General features: G+C 38.2%; 1 protein-coding gene across 1 annotated transcript in view; it reads right to left on the reverse strand.

Moving 5' to 3' along the window:
- The window catches only part of LOC109029728 (putative ATP-dependent RNA helicase TDRD12), a gene marked incomplete at its 5' end in the record, with an annotated part of 132,363 nt that overhangs the window by 20,668 nt on the left and 96,235 nt on the right, over positions 1-15,460 (reverse strand). The window contains 3 exon segments of the mRNA XM_072306319.1: positions 5,723-5,976; positions 10,796-10,915; positions 14,612-14,866. Coding sequence (XP_072162420.1) covers positions 5,723-5,976; positions 10,796-10,915; positions 14,612-14,866 — 629 coding nt within the window.

A 15,460-nucleotide genomic window follows, 5' to 3' on the forward strand; every position in this document is an offset into this window, starting at 1 on the left:
CGTTTGTAGGTCGATTTTTAGTTTTTAAAAAGATCAAAAATCAAGGGCGTAGAAGGAGGAGGGAGGACAAAAAAAGGAGGGAAAAAGCGGTCGGTTAAGGAATGACAAGAACTTTATTTATGAATTACAATTTCAGTAGCGGTTAAATAATAAAATGAAAATGAAATTAATACAGTTTGTGCCGTCACTTTACGTTTGATTAAGTAGAAAATCTATGAGGACTATGAAGTAGTAACATTATAGGAATAAAAGGGGGAAAACCGAAGTCTCCCTGGTAAAAAAGACGACTACGCTGCGACTATGCTGCGAATACATAGCATAGCCGTGTGCATATGTAAGAAGTCGCAGTGTAGTCACATGGTTGTCAAGGGTAGTCATCAGTAGGCGCAGTGTATTCGCAAGGTAGTTGCAAGGTGGTCACCAGTTAGTAGTCGCCATGAATGTGTAGTTGCAGAGCAATAGTGGGTATCCACAAGCATAGGTGCATATGTTTATGTACCTACATTTACCCGCTAGACATGTGACTACACAACTCTGGGACACTTAGTTGTGCAACTACATATTGACATCACCTTTACATTATGCCTCAGACTATGATTTAATTACAGCATACCGATGGTGAAACTGCCACACCAGCCAGATAGCACCCAATGTTCTGAGAATATTCCAACAATGTTCCTACATTTTGAGCAGCATTTTAATAATCAGAGAATATTCTGTATCAGCAGCTAAACTCAGAATATTCTCAGAATGTTCATCATCTTCCACTACGCATGTGTAGGAGAATCCTCCAGCTACATTTGCATCATGCAAGGTAACAACGGATGACGTATGTTATGCGAACATGCTCAATAAAATAGAAAATGAACAAAAACCACTCACCAACTAGCTCGAATCAGTAATCCACTGGGTCAGGAAAATCCACTTGACAACAATTAATCCAAATTTCCAATTAGAACTGGTGTAAGTACACAGAGAAACACTTGAAAACACTATGGGTGCATTGTAAAAAAAATCTTAAGCACTCTTTAGCGTAAGTGAAAAATTAGCACCATGATTTAATAGCTGATCAATACAGAACAGCACTCTCAGAAAAGCACTGACACAACACCATTTTTCAGTTTATTTTTACTTCTAGGAGAAAAATGCATTTTTCAAAAGATCCGACATCATCGGCCATCGCTCGTCAGCAATGAATGAGATAAAAATAAAGCTTAAATAATTTCACAATTTACTCCGATCATTGATGATATTAAGGTAGCCATTGATTCTCTACCCGACGTCCTTATCACACATAACAAGGAAGGTCAAGAGCACAGAGCAAATGGCACTAAGCAGCGCGATGCACATGTGATATCGCAAGTTCCGGAAGTGTCGATCTGCAAAAATACAAAGCGAGAAACAGATCATCATATTGATCCACCTACAATTAATGACCGTCAATAGAGACAGACATTCAAATACGTTATAATAAATAAGCCACCATTTGTTAACAGAACAAAGTTTTCGTGAGAGTAAGACCCTTCCGTCTGGAGGGACGAGGACCTTCCTTGGACCTTTCCTTCCGAGAAACACTTAAAAATGGACCACTTGACTACTTACAGGTCTGAGCTGCTGAATGAATTACATTACACCAGTCAATAAAATTTTAAACTCACGCCCTCACCGTCGAATGTTGACGGATGACCTGATCTATCGCTGAATATACATAAGTAGGATGAGAAGTTGGCACATCTGAAAAGCAGAGCGGTCATTTTTGTTTCAGCTCTGGTAGTATTTTAAAATTTAACAACTATCTGTTGCCTTAAAAGGGATGAAATAAGTGCAACACCAGCGCACCACTGCAAATGTGCGATTTGTCAAATTTCTAGGGATGAGGTGTTTCAAGTTTTCGCTAATAAATTAGCCAGCCAATTCAAGAAAATGACAGAGGATACGCAGTGAGGATGCCTTTCTGTAAGTCAGTATATTGAACGGACGGGTGAAAGAACTGTTGTCTCACAGTAGCTAGGTAACAGTCGGCAAACTATTTGGGCAAGTAGAGAGTTCTCAATTTTTAATTTGAATACTTGGAATCAATAGATGCCATTAGACTGAATTGAAGTACGCAAGGGTGTGATGATGAAAAATTACTTACTGATTGTGCCAATTTTTGAGTAAAAGGACTAAAAGGAAAAAGGTAGAACCAGTAGAGCTCTTTTGAACAAATGTGGGAGATAAACATTAATATAAACAAAACATAACATAACCTAACACTTGTCAAGGTGTTCCTGGTGGAATAATCGTTCCTTGCCGATACTTCAAGGGACGTATATATTTATCAAAAGAATTATCAAAGAGAATTATCAGCAGAATAATTCAAAGCAGGGATTGAAGTACAAAAACTGGCATTCTTAAATGCTTTTAGAGGCTGATTTTCATTTTCATACGAAACCCGGATGAAAAGTCAACAGTTGGAACGGTCCACCGCCCAACTATCCGGTATCCAACTTGGAACACTAAATTCAAATTCATTTCAAATTTCAATTCACCAAGCCGACCCGACCCGTACGCAACGGTTACGGTCGACCATGCCGTTACTTTGAAAATGAAATAATTAATCCAATATTTGATCTCCTTAGTTGTTTTCGTGATTCGTATCATCGGCATCCACCTCACTGTACCTAACTTCATCAAACACAGGTAAATACTCTCCCTTCTCCTTCCACCTTTAAACTCGGGACGACGGACACACGAATGAGCCTGTCACCGATTGTCAAGCAACTGATAAAGTAACTTGAGTTGAATTTGCTTTCCCGATTTACGATTCAGTCGATTTAGGTATTCTAACTAGCAAGGTAATTGTGAATTCTATTTTCTCTGTCTGTGTATGCATTTACTACCATGTGCTATTCCTAACTGCAGTTGCAGGCTCTATTTCAAGTCGAAAAGTTTTCTTGCACCCACTTCATCTCCTGTAGGACATCTGGCAGTTATCTAATTTTAATAATATCTAGTACCACTAGAGTTGAAATAAGTATGAACCCCTCAACATTTCAGATGTGCCAACTTCCCATCCTATGTATATTCAGCGACAGATCAGGTCATCCGTCAACATTCGACGGTGAGGGCGTGAGTTTAAAATTTTATTGACTGGTGTAATGTAATTCATTCAGCAGCTCAGACCTGTAAGTAGTCAAGTGGTCCATTTTTAAGTGTTTCTCGGAAGGAAAGGTCCAAGGAAGGTCCTCGTCCCTCCAGACGGAAGGGTCTTACTCTCACGAAAACTTTGTTCTGTTAACAAACGGTGGCTTATTTATTATAACGTATTTGAATGTCTGTCTCTATTGACGGTCATTAATTGTAGGTGGATCAATATGATGATCTGTTTCTCGCTTTGTATTTTTGCAGATCGACACTTCCGGAACTTGCGATATCACATGTGCATCGCGCTGCTTAGTGCCATTTGCTCTGTGCTCTTGACCTTCCTTGTTATGTGTGATAAGGACGTCGGGTAGAGAATCAATGGCTACCTTAATATCATCAATGATCGGAGTAAATTGTGAAATTATTTAAGCTTTATTTTTATCTCATTCATTGCTGACGAGCGATGGCCGATGATGTCGGATCTTTTGAAAAATGCATTTTTCTCCTAGAAGTAAAAATAAACTGAAAAATGGTGTTGTGTCAGTGCTTTTCTGAGAGTGCTGTTCTGTATTGATCAGCTATTAAATCATGGTGCTAATTTTTCACTTACGCTAAAGAGTGCTTAAGATTTTTTTTACAATGCACCCATAGTGTTTTCAAGTGTTTCTCTGTGTACTTACACCAGTTCTAATTGGAAATTTGGATTAATTGTTGTCAAGTGGATTTTCCTGACCCAGTGGATTACTGATTCGAGCAAGTTGGTGAGTGGTTTTTGTTCATTTTCTATTTTATTGAGCATGTTTGCATGGCATATGCACTCCACAAGTTGGGTAGTCGCCAAGACAACCCCTGTGATTAGGAGGGTACGTAGTGGGAACACCCACAGGTAGTTGCACGGCTACATCTAGGTAGTCGCACAGCTACATCCAGGTAGTCGCACGGCTACATCCAGGCAGTCGCACGGCCACATCTAGGTAGTCGCACGACTACATCTAGGTAGTCGCACGGCTACCTACACTGGTTCCATTTATGTACCCTCCTAGTCGCAGGGGTAGTCGTCTTTTTTACCAGGGCTGCTATGATTAAAAAAGTCGATATCTCTTTGATGTGGTTGTATCATTCTAGTTTCCTCAAGATCATAATCAAAAATCACTTCAATGTCGTCTACATTTTCTTCCTCATTTTCCAAGCTTTTCACCTTGCGGGAGTTTTTGCATGACTCACTGCAGCAATTTGGACATATAATGGAGCACTGGAGACCGGATTTTCGACATCCGCATGCCTTGCCGCATCCTTTTGTGCATCTGCAAAATATTGAGTTCAGCACTTTCTCTGGTGCTGGCCTTAGGTACATGTGAACAGGAGCAACTTGGACCCCTTCTAAGCGCGAGCCCTAGTCTTGAGGAGGCAATTGATTGCCCAGCTAGTGCTCCAGTATCTGTCCAAATTGCTGCAGTGAGTCATGCAAAAACTCCTGCAAGGTGAAAAGCTTAGAAGATGAGGAAGAAAATGTAGACGATGTCGAAAAGCTTTTTGATAATGATCTTGAGGAGGATATGCAGGAAAAAGAGAAAGAGAAAGAGGAAGATGAAACTAGAATTATTCAACCACATCAAAGAGACGTCGACTCTTTTAATCATAGCAGACTTTGTTTTTCCTACTTTCCTTCCTGTAATGTTACTACTTCATAGTCCTCATAGATTTTCTACTTAATCAAACGTAAAAAGACGGCACAAATTGTATCAATTTCATTTTCATTTTATTATTTAACTGCTACTAAAATTGAAATTCATAAATAAAGTTCTTGTCATTCCTTAACCGATCGCTTTTTCCTTCCTTTTTTTGTCCTCCCTCCCCCTCCTATGCCCTTGAGTTTTGATCTTTTTAAAAACTGTGAATCGACCTACAAATGATTTACAAAAAAAAAAAAAAAAAAAAAAAAAAAAATTACCGCGCAAATATGTGGGGCAATACCTAGGAGTAAAGTGTCATTCAACTGAATGTTCTTGCTTTTAAGCTTTATCTCGCCCAAAGGCCATTTCTCAAGCATCAAAGTTATTGCACATCATGTAAATTCAAGGCATGTATAGAGGGTGTCAGGGTGAGGAGGTTCAGAACTCGACGGCGCAGCAACCGGCGCGGCGGCAGCGCGGTCTAGAGCCGTACATATGCGTGTACATTGAGGAAGCGCGCTGTGACACCCCTATACGCGGCGGCCATTTTGAGGATCAAGGAGTGCCTGGGGAAGAAAAAGCATTAGAAACCTTTTTGTGCAAAATTTTATAAGGAACATTTTCATAACTAAACGCAACTCGCCATCTCCAACCGATCTCGAGGTATAGCCGAAAAATCAATTTTTAAGCCTTTTGGGAGAGGGAGCTGGGGGGCCAAAAATCGCTTGTATGGGAATTTTTCCCCCTAATCCGGGATATTGATCTAATTTGACTGGACTACTTCACTATGACATCAATGATTCAGTAACGTTTAAAGATACAGGCTAAATTTGCTTCAATAGAAGATGCATTATCACTCTAGATTAATGTTGTAATTTTCAAAAGCAAGCATTGTTAACATCTCTGAGAAAAATTAGACTTACCTGAATGTCAAAAAGTCATCACCCCAATCTATAAAGTATTCTTCTGTTTCCAGTCCAACTTGTAGGAATAAATGTGATGGTGTTTGATGCCATAAAACAAGCGGAAATTTTCCTAAAGGCACTGCTGGTCGCAAGTCTGATTTCTCCGAGTAGTTGACTTCAATGGCATTATGACTGTTTTTGTGTATGAGAGTCTCGGATGACTGATACACTGGCGAGGGTGCTTTCCTTTCAATTTGAAAGGAGGCTCGATCCTGATTGAAAAATAATTCAGCAATAAGACTGACATGATAATTTTTAAAACTGAAAAAATAGGCATTGTAACATGCAGAAATGTTTCGAGATGAGTAAAAAGGAGTCCATTTATACAGAAATAAACTGACATTGTATCTATTAGAACCACTTTAATAATTCAACATTTTTAAGTAATTTTTGTGTCAAGGGATTCGAAAAAATCATTCAAGGGATCAGGGGAATCAAGTGATATTTTCCATGGAAAAGGGCAGACTTTCAAATATTAACCAGGATTATGACTAAATTCAGAGGTAATACACCCGTAGCAAAATAGATTGGCAGGTTTATACATGGGGTGTTCCAAAATGACTTGGACTGGCCATTTGATTAAAAAACTGAGCAGACTATTGAGCTGATCTTGGTTCCATTAGAAAGAAGATGTGAATGGAAATTGATTGAAACCAAACTAGCTCATTAAAACTAAAATTGGCACAGTTACAGCAGTTTGAATGAGGGATGTAAAGAAACCGCCCAAGGTTTTTTCTAGCAAACTACTCTTGACAAAATATGCATTTAAAAGTCTTGAGATCCTCTATTGCGAATGAATGCTGCTTTCTCACATTGAACACAACTTGGTGATGCTTTTGGGTTGTTGTACGACTCTGGACGAACCGATGCTAAGGATGCAAAAATCTTTCCTTGAATTGGTTACCCAAAAGAGATTGGAGAAGTTTCATGTGCATGTGTTGTTTTACCAGGCGTGTGTGTTTTGTGAAATTTCTCATTGTTTTTTGTGCCACTTTTCATAACTTTTTTTGAACAAGGATAGATACGAAGACTCAATGATAGAACAGAACAGTTTTGAAATAAAATTGCAAAAAAAAGAAAGGAAAACAATGGAAAGTTGCACTAGAAACTTCAGAAGTACATCAGAAACTTTGCTGCTTATTTTCTCGTGACCGATTCATTTATGGGTTTTTGCATTGTTATTATGGATACATCTTAAGACTTACGAAGACCAGACAGCGTTAATAAATTGTGTCAGATGTTCCAAAGCGGTATACATATGTCGGCAAAAGAGCAGCTTAAATGTTTTATTTGCACATTTCTGTAAAAGTAGATTATGAAAAAATCCGTAGGTGGTTGTCATAAATCTCTCATTCAAACTGCCGGTGACTTGGCCAATTTTAGTTCACATAACCTGATCTTGGTTTCAATCGATTTCTTTTTGTGTCTTTCTCAGATGAAACCAAGATCAGCTTGATGGGTTGCATAGTTTTTTAATTAGAGTTTGAGTCCAGGTCATTTTGGGACACCCTACAATCCTACATATCAATGCCCCAGAGTCAAAAAGGGCCTAAATCACATCATTGGAAAAATCAAGTAAGTGGTGGTGTGGAAATCTCCCATAGCGGTTGTGTGTGTGTGGAAAATTTTGTAGCCCTATCTTACGCCGGTTAGGAAATGCAGAGTTTCGAAAATTACGATTTACATTGGAATCAATGGGGCCACCCCCCCCTCCCGATTTTTCTCCTGATGTCTCAGAATGACTAAGAGCAAAGCTTCCTTGGAAAAATTCTCCCAATTTCTGGGAAATCGTTGGCATTGCTTAGGGTTAAAATTAAAGCACATAATGTCAGTGCATTACAGGCTACTAGCATGGAAACTTGCTCACAATCTCATTCAGAGACATTTATTATTGCTGATGTACCTACTTGTTAAACTCCGCCCAGAGGCGAGTTGTTTTTCACCAGCTGGTCTCAAGCCTAGGAAAAGGAGGAGGGTTGTGCATAGGGCTAGCAACCCTACCACGTAAATTCACCCAAGCTACGAAATCCAAGACGAATCCTCGGTACCCAAACAACCTACAGATAAAGGGACCTAAAGATAATGGATCATGGAAAAAACCAAGGACATCATATTGGCCACATGGAATGTAAGAACCATGAAGAAAGCAGGAAAATTTATGGAAGAAGCCAAAGAAATGCAGAAATGTGCCATTGACGTCATGGCTGTTCAAGAAATCAGATGGCAAGGAGAAGGGAGAATAGATAAGAGAGAATTCAGCATGATATCAAGAGTGGCGGTAGCCACCCCCGGTCGAGGAAAATGACGTCCTACTAAAGTCCCGATAACGAACGGGTGCCCGATACAGTGGAACAAGTAAAAACACAGGGCAATTTGGCACAGGATTCTTACTATTCAAAAAAGCAAGAAACACTATCCTGGAATATGAAACTATCAACCGCGGAATATGCAGAAAAAGAATAAAAGGAAAATTTAGGAATATATCAATTGTGTCAATACACGCACCAACAGAAGAGAAAGAAGAAACAGAAAAGGAAAGTTTCTACAATGCGCTTGAGGAAATGTGTACAAAAATAAGAAGTGAAGAAGTGAATCAAATTGATCACGTGCTAGTATCCTCAAGACATATGTTATCAGTAATTGATGTGAAAAGCTGCAGAGGACCTAACTGCGACTCAGACCATTTCCTTGTAAAAGTTGAAGTTAGAGAAAAAATCGCCAATGTAATGAAAGGGCCCAAACAAGAAACAAAGCGTTGGGCCACAGAAATCTTAACAAGAATAAAGAATTACAAAAGAAGTATGAGGATGTCTTGAATAGCAAGGTAACGCGAGAAACAGATGGAATAGAAGGAAGGAATCAAACGCCTGAAGAGATTTGGACAGTAACCGAGAAAGCCATTTCAGAAACAGCAAAAGAAACTATGGGAGAAAGACAAAAACCAAAAATGATGAATGGTTCGATGAAGAATACATGAACATCATAGATCAAAAAGACGCTGTAAGAAAAAAGATGCTGCAAAGAAGCACAAGAGGGAATGAAGAAAGGTGTCATAAAGCAAGAAAATAAGCTAATAAGCTTCTTAGAAAAAAGAAAAGAGAAGCAATGATCCAACAAATGGAAGAAATAGAACAACTAAGCAAACAAAATGAGAGTAGAAATTTTTATGCTGCAGTGAAAAGAATGAGAAAAGGATTTCAACCAAAATCAAGCGGGTGCAGAAGTAAAGATGGTCAGTTAGGATCTGGGAGAAGAGAAGAACACAATGGAGAGATGGGCAGAACATTTCGAAGAGCTGCTAAATGAAAGGGAAAGGATGATACAGAACGAGAAAGAAACAACGGAAAAATAAGAAGATCACATAAATGAGGATGATTTGTCACAAACACCAAGTATAGAAGAAGTTGCAGAAAGAATTAGAAGAATGAAAAATAACGAAGCTCCAGAAGATGGAATTACATCAGAGCTCCTTAAAACGAAGGAATAGAGCTCTATAAAGAATTTGAAAAAAGAGCAAGAGATTTAGGATTAATTGTAAATTTAATTAAAACCAAGTACATGGTATTTTCATCCTCTGAGTCAAGAAGAAAACCGCAAGACTTAATAATTGATGCAAAGAATTTGAAGGAGTCAAGAAATTCAAGTATCTAGGAAACCTAATCGATAATGAAGCCAGAACAACTACATCGGTTAAAGATGGAATGCAGGAAAGCAGGTATTGAAGCATATTATGCAAATTTAAAGCTAATAAGAAGCAGATTGATATCTCGGAAGACCAAGTTACAAATATATAAGACCCTTATTGGACCAATCATTACGTACGGCGGAGAAACGTGGACTATGACAGAGAATGATAGGAGCATGCTGCGAAGATTTGAGTGAAAAATCATAGGAAGGATTTTTAGAGCCATTAAAGAAAATGGAGAATGGATAATTCGAAACAACAGCAAAATCGACAAAATACTGGAACAAGAAGATACAGTTCGATTCATTAAATTGCAAAGAATTCAATGGCTAGGACACGTTAGCAGAGGGGAGAAGGAAAGAATGCGGAAGAGAATCATGAAATTCAAAGTTCTATCGAAGAGAAAGAGAGGAAGGCCAGGGCTAAATGGTAAGATGAGGTAGAGAAAGATCTTAGAATTATGAAAGTGATAGGATGGAAAGAAAAGACCATGGACAGAGTAGGATGGAGATGCATCGTTTTGGAGGCCAAAGCCCACCCCGGGCTGTAGCGCCATTAGTAAGTAAGTAAGATGTACTTGTTAACTTAAATCCCGAAAACAAAATAAACAAAGAGATCATTACGGTTGCCTACAATTTTTTCTCAGGTATGGTAAAAAAGCCATTCAGATTTTTATACCTCACAATAGGTTGTGCCTAAGAATGAATAAAGCAAAATGCATTGCACGAGAACATTATTCCAGGTGTTACTTGAAACAATCAGAAAATCTTAGTAGCACCTGACCATACCAAAAATGTGTTGACCTTTTTCTTCAAATGACCCCTGAAAGTTTTACCTTTAAGGGGATGCTCCAATAAACCGGCAAGAAAAATGATAATTTTGTGATAAATTAAACGATCAAAAACCATCAAAATAACACTAGTGACCACTCCTAGTAAAAAAATCCTTGATTTTTGTGAATTCCACTCTAAGTCGCAAGTACTTTATCAACATTCTGGCACTAAAACCGCTCAAAAAAGTCAAATCATAGCGGAGGTATAAAGTGTCTTAAATTTCCATTTCCAAAAGGTTAGTTTTAAAAGAGTTCTTAAGTAAGGAGTTCATCTGCCATGTTCAGACTTTAAATGAATAGGTAAAGAGCAACTTCACACTTTAGGCATGCTAAAAATTTCAATAAAATTCTTGCATATCATTCTTTAGGACTACAGATGTTTGCTAGAGAAAACTCAGATTTCAATTTTTGACAAGACCTTACCGAAATTGGTCTTTTAAAAAACTTGTCTTCGTTCATAAGGGTTGGCTGTCTGCATAAGAATGCCACAAGTGAACTTAAAATACAGACTTACTCTATTTAGTGTCCTTGAAAACATTTCAAAAGCAAAGCTCTTGAAATCTTCTAAGTCATCTTTGGAAAAATTTTGACAGTAATTCTTGCTGAAGTTGTGAATCTCACTCATTTCCGAGACCTAAAAAAAATATGCATAATCAATTTTCAACTGGTAAGGACCCTACAACAAAACGGCCAAACCGGCCTAAACACGGAATCGTACGATTTTCTCAGGGAAGATAGAGGGTCTTCCCAGACACTCAAAACTGGTCATATTTTTTGCCTAACCCCCAGGGAAAAGGGGGGGAAAGGGGGTCAAAGTCAAAACCTTTAAATTAGCATAACTTCTCAACGGTTTGTCGTAGAAAGATGATCTTGGTGTCAAAATTTCCAGAAAAATGAGAGCTTTCAGAATGTATGTATGAAATTAATAAAATTTTAAATTTGACCCACTTTTGGGGCATTTTACAAGGTCCCCCTTTCGTAAATTTTCGTTTTTTGAGATTTTCGGTTGTTCGGTTCGCACGGATTAAAACAAACACAATTTCAAATGAAAGTAGAGCGTTTAAGCTTTAAAACAAGCCCAAGATGATCTTGGGGAAACGATTAGAAGCGGAGTTATGAGTCTTCAAAGTTGACGCGGCGCGCAGGAACCTTGTATGTTATGAGTCTCAAGGTCACCTGCGCGCCCCGGATTGCCTGCAGGTTGCAAGTTTTTGTGTTTTTATGCTTCTGTAGGTCATTTTTAATGTAAATCTTCAATGAAGATAGTTTAATCAGAATTTTTTAATTTTACACAATGGGCCTTCGGCGAGGTACACCACATTAACGTCAAAAAATTTTAACTGCGTTTCAAATAGCCTCCTCAAGAATAACTGAGACTTGTTTTGAAGCTCAAAGCTCGTCTGCTTCTACCAGAAACTATTTGGCTTTACCAAGTGAGTTCCGTCAAGCGCTGTAGCTTATAGCTCAATTTATTAAAAAATTTTAAAATTAGGGGTACCCCAAAATTTGGCATCAATGGGTTATAATTTCTAAATGGTTCAGTTCTGTATGGAGCATATGTATATTTGAACTGAGGGTCCATGGTTTCTTCTAAATTATAAGAGCAGAATCGTCATCGTCAGCAAATGTTTAATGAGATATGATGGACATAATGGTTCATACTCTAAGCCCCCTCTCGCTCTCCCGTAAAATTAAAAAATTTCGATTATTCCATCTTCATTGAATGATTTACATTAAAAATGACCTACAGAAGCATAAAAACACAAAAACTTGCAACCTGCAGGCAATCCGGGGCGCGCAGGTGACCTTGAGACTCGGAACATACAAGGTTCCCGCGCGCCGCGTCAACTTTGGAGACTCATAACTCCGCTTCTAATCGTTTCCCCAAGATCATCTTGGGCTTGTTTTAAAGCTTAAACGCTCTACTTTCATTTGAAATTGTTTTTGTTTTAATCCGTGCGAACCGAACAACCGAAAATCTCAAAAAACGAAAATTTACGAAAGGGGGACCTTGTAAAATGCCCCAAAAGTGGGTCAAATTTTAAAATTTTATTAATTTCATACATACATTCTGAAAGCTCTCATTTTTCTGGAAATTTTGACACCAAGATCATCTTTCTACGACAAACCGTTGAGAAGTTATGCTAATTTAAAGGTTTTGACTTTGACCCCCTCTGCCCCCTTTTCCCTGGGGGTCAGGCAAAAAATATGACCAGTTTTGAGTGTCTGGGAAGACCCTCTATCATCCCTGAGAAAATCGTGCGATTCCGTGTTTAGGCCGATTTGGTCGTTTTGTTGTAGGGTCCTTTGTCCTTTTCTTAAAAACACAATCTTCTTGAAAGGCATTTAGGTACATTTTTCTTGTAAAGTCTCCATACTCGTTGCATATTAGAAAATCCACATATCGCTAATGAATTCATTTTGAGCACAGCAATCAACCAAGGCACACCTCCCTTTCAATTTCTCAGCAAGGATCAAGTCACATCCTAAAGCCAAGCAGCATGTAAAATACCTTAAGAGCCCCAAAAGAAATTGTAAGTTAAAATTTGATTAAATTGGATGAAATTTCTCTACATTGAGCTTTAGTAGAAATACCTTGATTAATGAGTAATTTTCTGCTATTTCCACTATTTCAACCCGAAATTTTCGAAAAATGACGCCTCAAAGACGCCTTGGCAGATATGTTTTTCTGAAACTTCCTGTAATTTGGCACCAGGAATTAATAATGGTTTCCACAAGAAACGGAGTTTCAGTCTTTCGCCGGGCAGGCAGAAATTATCAACCCAGATAAAATCTCAACTCAGTCCCTCTGCTTTTTTGTCTTTATTTTAAATAATTGTCCTCCTAAATTTCCTCTAACTCCATGGAAATGTTTTGTAAATGCAATTAATTTTCATTAAAAAAACCCCCTCAAATTGTCAGTAAAGGAATTATCTCTAAAAAAGGGCAGATTTCGGGAAAAAAAACTGAAATATGTATATCAAAATTTCTACCTGCCAATTTCTTTATTTCCCTGGTGAATTTTTGTATAGAATACATTAAATTTTTTTTTTAGGTGTTACACCGATATAAGTTGTAAAAAATCCGTTTTGATGCGAGAGGAACTCATATTTCTTTCAAAAGTAAGCCATACCAAAATGAGTACTGAGTTGAGAGGAAAAAGGTGAGATAGAGAGATAGATGTGATGGAGAGAGTGTTTAAGAGGAAATTGGGAGGGGGGAAGGAGGGAGGAGAGAAGAGAGGGGGTGAGGGGGAAAGAGGGAGGAGAGGAGGGGAGACAGACAGAAAGACAGACAGACAAAACAGATCTCACAATCGGTTTTTCTGACTGTCTTCTTCTATATAATATATCCATGTAAATCCGTCTGTCATGATAAAATTACTGACCGTTTGACAAAATTCTATCCTGTCACACGGACAAATACAATAGGAGAAAGAAAGTAACAAACCCATTCAATGACAGCAGAAACTACTCATTTCAATGAGGATTTTCAAGAACTCAGTCCCCATTTCTCAACACAGCCCCCTCATTAGGGGACTGAGTTGAGGGGACTGATTGAGAATTCTGCTTGTTTTGATGGAAGAAAAAAGAGGTCATGTTTAACGCCAAAACAAAACGAGCTCCTTGATTAGGACTAAGTATTACATTAAATATCTTAAAATAGTTGAATTTTGTTGAAGCTTTCCTTATAATAATGCAGGGACTGAGTTGGGCAGGTTCAGGATGATTTTAACATTCACACTTAAAACAGCGCCCTTGGTAGCTCCTGTATGAAGCAAAAAGTAGGGGGACTGAGTTGAGATGAAAACCTTGTAACAAGCCTTCTGTCTCGTCTCACGACGGGAATACTGTTAGTTTTCTAAAAGCAGACCAAAAAAAATAAAAAGTAGAAGGTCCATACATTCTAAAAATGTCAAGTTTGAGTTGATTAGCTTCGGTTTCCAGCACCCTAGAGCCGTTTGAATTGAGGAACCTTAGTCGTGTGACAGGGACTGAGTTGAGATTTTCTTCCCAGTAATTTCTGCTGTTCTCTGCTTGCCAGGAAACAGAGGTTTAGTTCTACGATTTTTTCCGAGTATGCACCTGACGCAGAAAGTTATTCTTGACAAAAAAAATTTATCTGAACTCTGTTGATTGATATGTGTGCCAGAAAAGCCCGTGTGACAGAAATAGTAGAAATAGCAGAGAATTACTCTAATAATTCTGATTTATGTGCATCCAGTTTGAAAATCAAAACTATGTATCATTATCAATATTAAAATGCTTAGAAAACATAGAAAATCTTCATTCATTACTCAAAAAGAGATTTAGAGAAACGGTTGGAATACCTCTGTAGAGCTTAGACTAGATACTTGAGAAGAATCTTCATCATCTTCTTTCTCTTCCTCTGGTTCATTGGTGAAATCATCAGACAGAGAAGGTTGTTGTTGATTTAGAAGCAAAAGCTCATTTTTCATTGGCTTGGCAAAACCCCGGTCTAATAAATCTTGATTGACACTATACGTAATGTTATTCAAATCATGCAGAGCAACTCTGTATCTGCGACCTCCGGTTCGTTGAGCTTTGCATTCAATTCGAATCGTCTGAAATCAGAAAGTTAATATTTTCAATGGTTCTTCTCAACACGATTCAATTTTTTAAAATTGACTCGGCGGATGGAATCATGAGACAAATTCACAATTCTGATGAAGAAGTACATGCATACATAAGAGTCGCTTTTACAGCGTTCTCCGTTGCTCTGGAGTGCCTAACAGTTTTAGACCTTAATCCTCCAAGACCTTGTCTGGGAGCTACAATTCCCTCCAGGGGCTGGATGAGGAGGCTCCTGGATAAAAACACTAAAGCTAACAAGTCAACCAATGTTCAAGCCAAAAAATAAAAGCAAAATAGAGAATAGTTGTCTGAGAGCCGAGAAAAATCCAAATTTATCTTACTTGTGATTGCCCCTCTAGTTTAACTAATCTCTTAACAGAATATGAATTCGGGTTGTTGAAAGAAGGGTGTATCTTCGACTTTATTTGATAAGTTGTTGAAGGCGAACCTTTTCTAAAAGAGACGGTGGATAGCAACAGTGACATCAAACATTTTCATCAAACATCATTAATCTCATAACAGGACGAGTTCTCTTGAGAGAGGTATGGCCTCCTGTTTGAACCAACATCAGTTCTGTTATGAGG

The sequence above is a fragment of the Bemisia tabaci genome, chromosome 1 (genome assembly GCF_918797505.1).
Source record: "Bemisia tabaci chromosome 1, PGI_BMITA_v3".
Classification (NCBI taxonomy): domain Eukaryota; kingdom Metazoa; phylum Arthropoda; class Insecta; order Hemiptera; family Aleyrodidae; genus Bemisia; species Bemisia tabaci.